Below are 2513 nucleotides of genomic sequence, written 5' to 3' on the forward strand. Positions count from 1 at the left end.
TTTGAAGACAACTGAAGAAATAAGCTATCCCACCACATTTTTATTGTAACAGATACTTAAAAAGCTCAAATAGGGCAAACTCATCAATTTTTGTGCCATTCAATGAAAAAAATGTGCTGAAATGAGAATATTGCTTAGAAAACTGTAAACTTTCCAGAATCCTTAATATACCTTCAGAACATATGACAGTGATAACTAAACTCACTGCTATATCATGAGGAATGTTCATTTGTAAATTAGAAGTTTTTGAAAATTATACCTGGGGTCCAGCAAAACCAACAGCCCCAGTTGGGCCATTTTCACCACGAGAACCCTAGAAGAAGACAGATTACTATAGATTTCATACATTGTTCTAAACAGAAATCATATTTTAAAATACAGTTATATAAATTTGATGGAGTTATAAATGTATATATAAAGAAATTAGACATATTGCTCGAAGACCCTTAAGGGAGAAATAAAGATATAGGTCATAGAACAAAATTTCCAAGCTCAAAAGTCTCAAAGAAGCTTCTTAATTATTTAGTAAATAAGCTCCTTACCTAGACTTAATAGATTGTATAACTGATAATTTTTTAAGTTTAATTAGAAAAGTAAAAATTTAAAAGCTAGGAAGTTATAAATAGCCTAAACCAAAAGGCATGTGTTACATAAATTATCAAACCAAAATAATGAATTGTTTTATTGCTCGATCTCACACTAAAGAACATCAAAATACCGTCACTTACAGGATTGCCACGAGAGCCAGGGGGGCCAACTAAACCTCGAGGACCAGGTTCACCCTAAAAAGCAGATTTCAGATGGTTATTGTCCAAAGCAGCAGCAACACATAATGCAATTGTAGGACATTTGGCACACATAGTGTGGGAGCAGAAAGTGGGGGAACTCTGAGATGATCTAGTTGGCTGTTATAAAAGACAAAACTTTACGAAAGAGCCAGCATTCAGGCCTCATGATTTTGTAACAACTTGTGACTTACCTTTTCTCCAGTGGGACCTGCAGGACCAGGAGGGCCCAAGGGACCTGGAAGACCCTGTCAATTAACAGAACATAGACATATTGAGGAAAAGAATATACAGAAATCCCCATGCTTAAGCAAAAAACAAAAAAGAAGGGACTGTTTTGTGTAGTTTGGCTGCTTTTGCAAATCATTATCTATAATAAATGATATAATGTGTATATTTTCAAGATTTTTCTGTCTAGTAAAAAGCCATTTCCACTGGGTTTTGTCTATAGAATGTTTTAATTTCTTTCATCCAACTCAACTCGTGCATACTTAAAACTGCCTCAGACATTAGTTCTAAATTAATGTTATTCTTCAACAATGTTTCTGTGTTTCCTAGCCTAGTTAATTTTACTAATATCTATTTTGAAATTTGAGTAGATTGAAAAGAGGCTTTTCTTAAGTTATAACATAATAGCAAAGTATCATTCTTTTTATTTAAAAAAGTGAAATTGTGCTAAAACATTCAGTTTTCTGCATTCTTTTGAGGTGAAAAGAAGTGTCGCCACCTGGCTCTATTGAGGTTGATGTGTTCTTTAACAGAGCGTAAGACAGCTACCACATGGGGACACAACCCAGCTCTTCTGGACACATAGTCACAACCTCCAAACTGAGGGAGTCCTTTCAAAAACAAGCTCTCTCTGATATTTGTGTTATTGCCTTCTCATATCAGCTTAAAGATTCTTTTGTCATCTAACTTCTGTATGTATTACTGAAGAAACTTAAGGAACAAATATGACTTTTGAATTTCACATTTTTGACAAGAACATGAGAAAACTGTGTTCTTATACTCTCTCAATCTTCTTCCAATATTTGCCTTCTTCCAATATCCCAAAATATTCTTCCAATAATTTACCTAATGGAGTTCCTTAAAGGGCCGATTAAATATAAAGATCATTTCATTACTTATATTCACGGACATTTTTTCATACAGATAAAAGATGTTATTCAATTTTTTCCTTTACTATGAGATTGCAGTAAATGATCTGCTCTGCTCCTTTTCTGAAACAATGTATTGCCCTCACTAAAAATAAAGTAGTCATTGCTTATGTCCTGATCTGATTATGCTGCATTTTCAAAGTTAATTCATAGGCACAATAGATACACACTTTGGATTTCCCCTTAAAACAAACTGTCAATGCATTACTTCTTCAAACAGTACTGCACTACTCATGACGTAAAATAGAAACAATATACCAGATTTACTCCATAGGCACAATAGATACACACTTTGGATTTCCCCTTAAAACAAACTGTCAATGCATTACTTATTCAAACAGTACTGCACTACTCATGACGTAAAATAGAAACAATATACCAGATTTACTTAGACTGTTTATGAAATATACACTCAAATACTGTATTTAACTAAAAGGCAAGAGATCTCTTGAATTCATAATTTGCTAAAGTATTTCACCCTTAATTAGTTTTTTATTAAAAAAAATAATAATAATTATCACTAAGGTAAAACTTTTCTATATTTCACTTCATTTTCTTTCTTTCTTTCTTT

The 2513-nt window shown here is 32.8% G+C and overlaps 1 protein-coding gene across 1 annotated transcript in view; it reads right to left on the reverse strand.

Moving 5' to 3' along the window:
• LOC103609726 (collagen alpha-2(V) chain) overlaps positions 1–2513 on the reverse strand; it is a gene marked incomplete at its 5' end in the record, with an annotated part of 41147 nt that overhangs the window by 22615 nt on the left and 16019 nt on the right. Inside the window, 3 exons of the mRNA XM_008594017.1 lie at positions 260–313; positions 729–782; positions 980–1033. Coding sequence (XP_008592239.1) covers positions 260–313; positions 729–782; positions 980–1033 — 162 coding nt within the window. The remainder of the gene's footprint in view (positions 1–259; positions 314–728; positions 783–979; positions 1034–2513) is intronic.

The sequence above is a fragment of the Galeopterus variegatus genome, unplaced genomic scaffold, assembly GCF_000696425.1.
Source record: "Galeopterus variegatus unplaced genomic scaffold, G_variegatus-3.0.2 Scaffold10000, whole genome shotgun sequence".
Taxonomy (NCBI): Eukaryota; Metazoa; Chordata; class Mammalia; order Dermoptera; family Cynocephalidae; genus Galeopterus; species Galeopterus variegatus.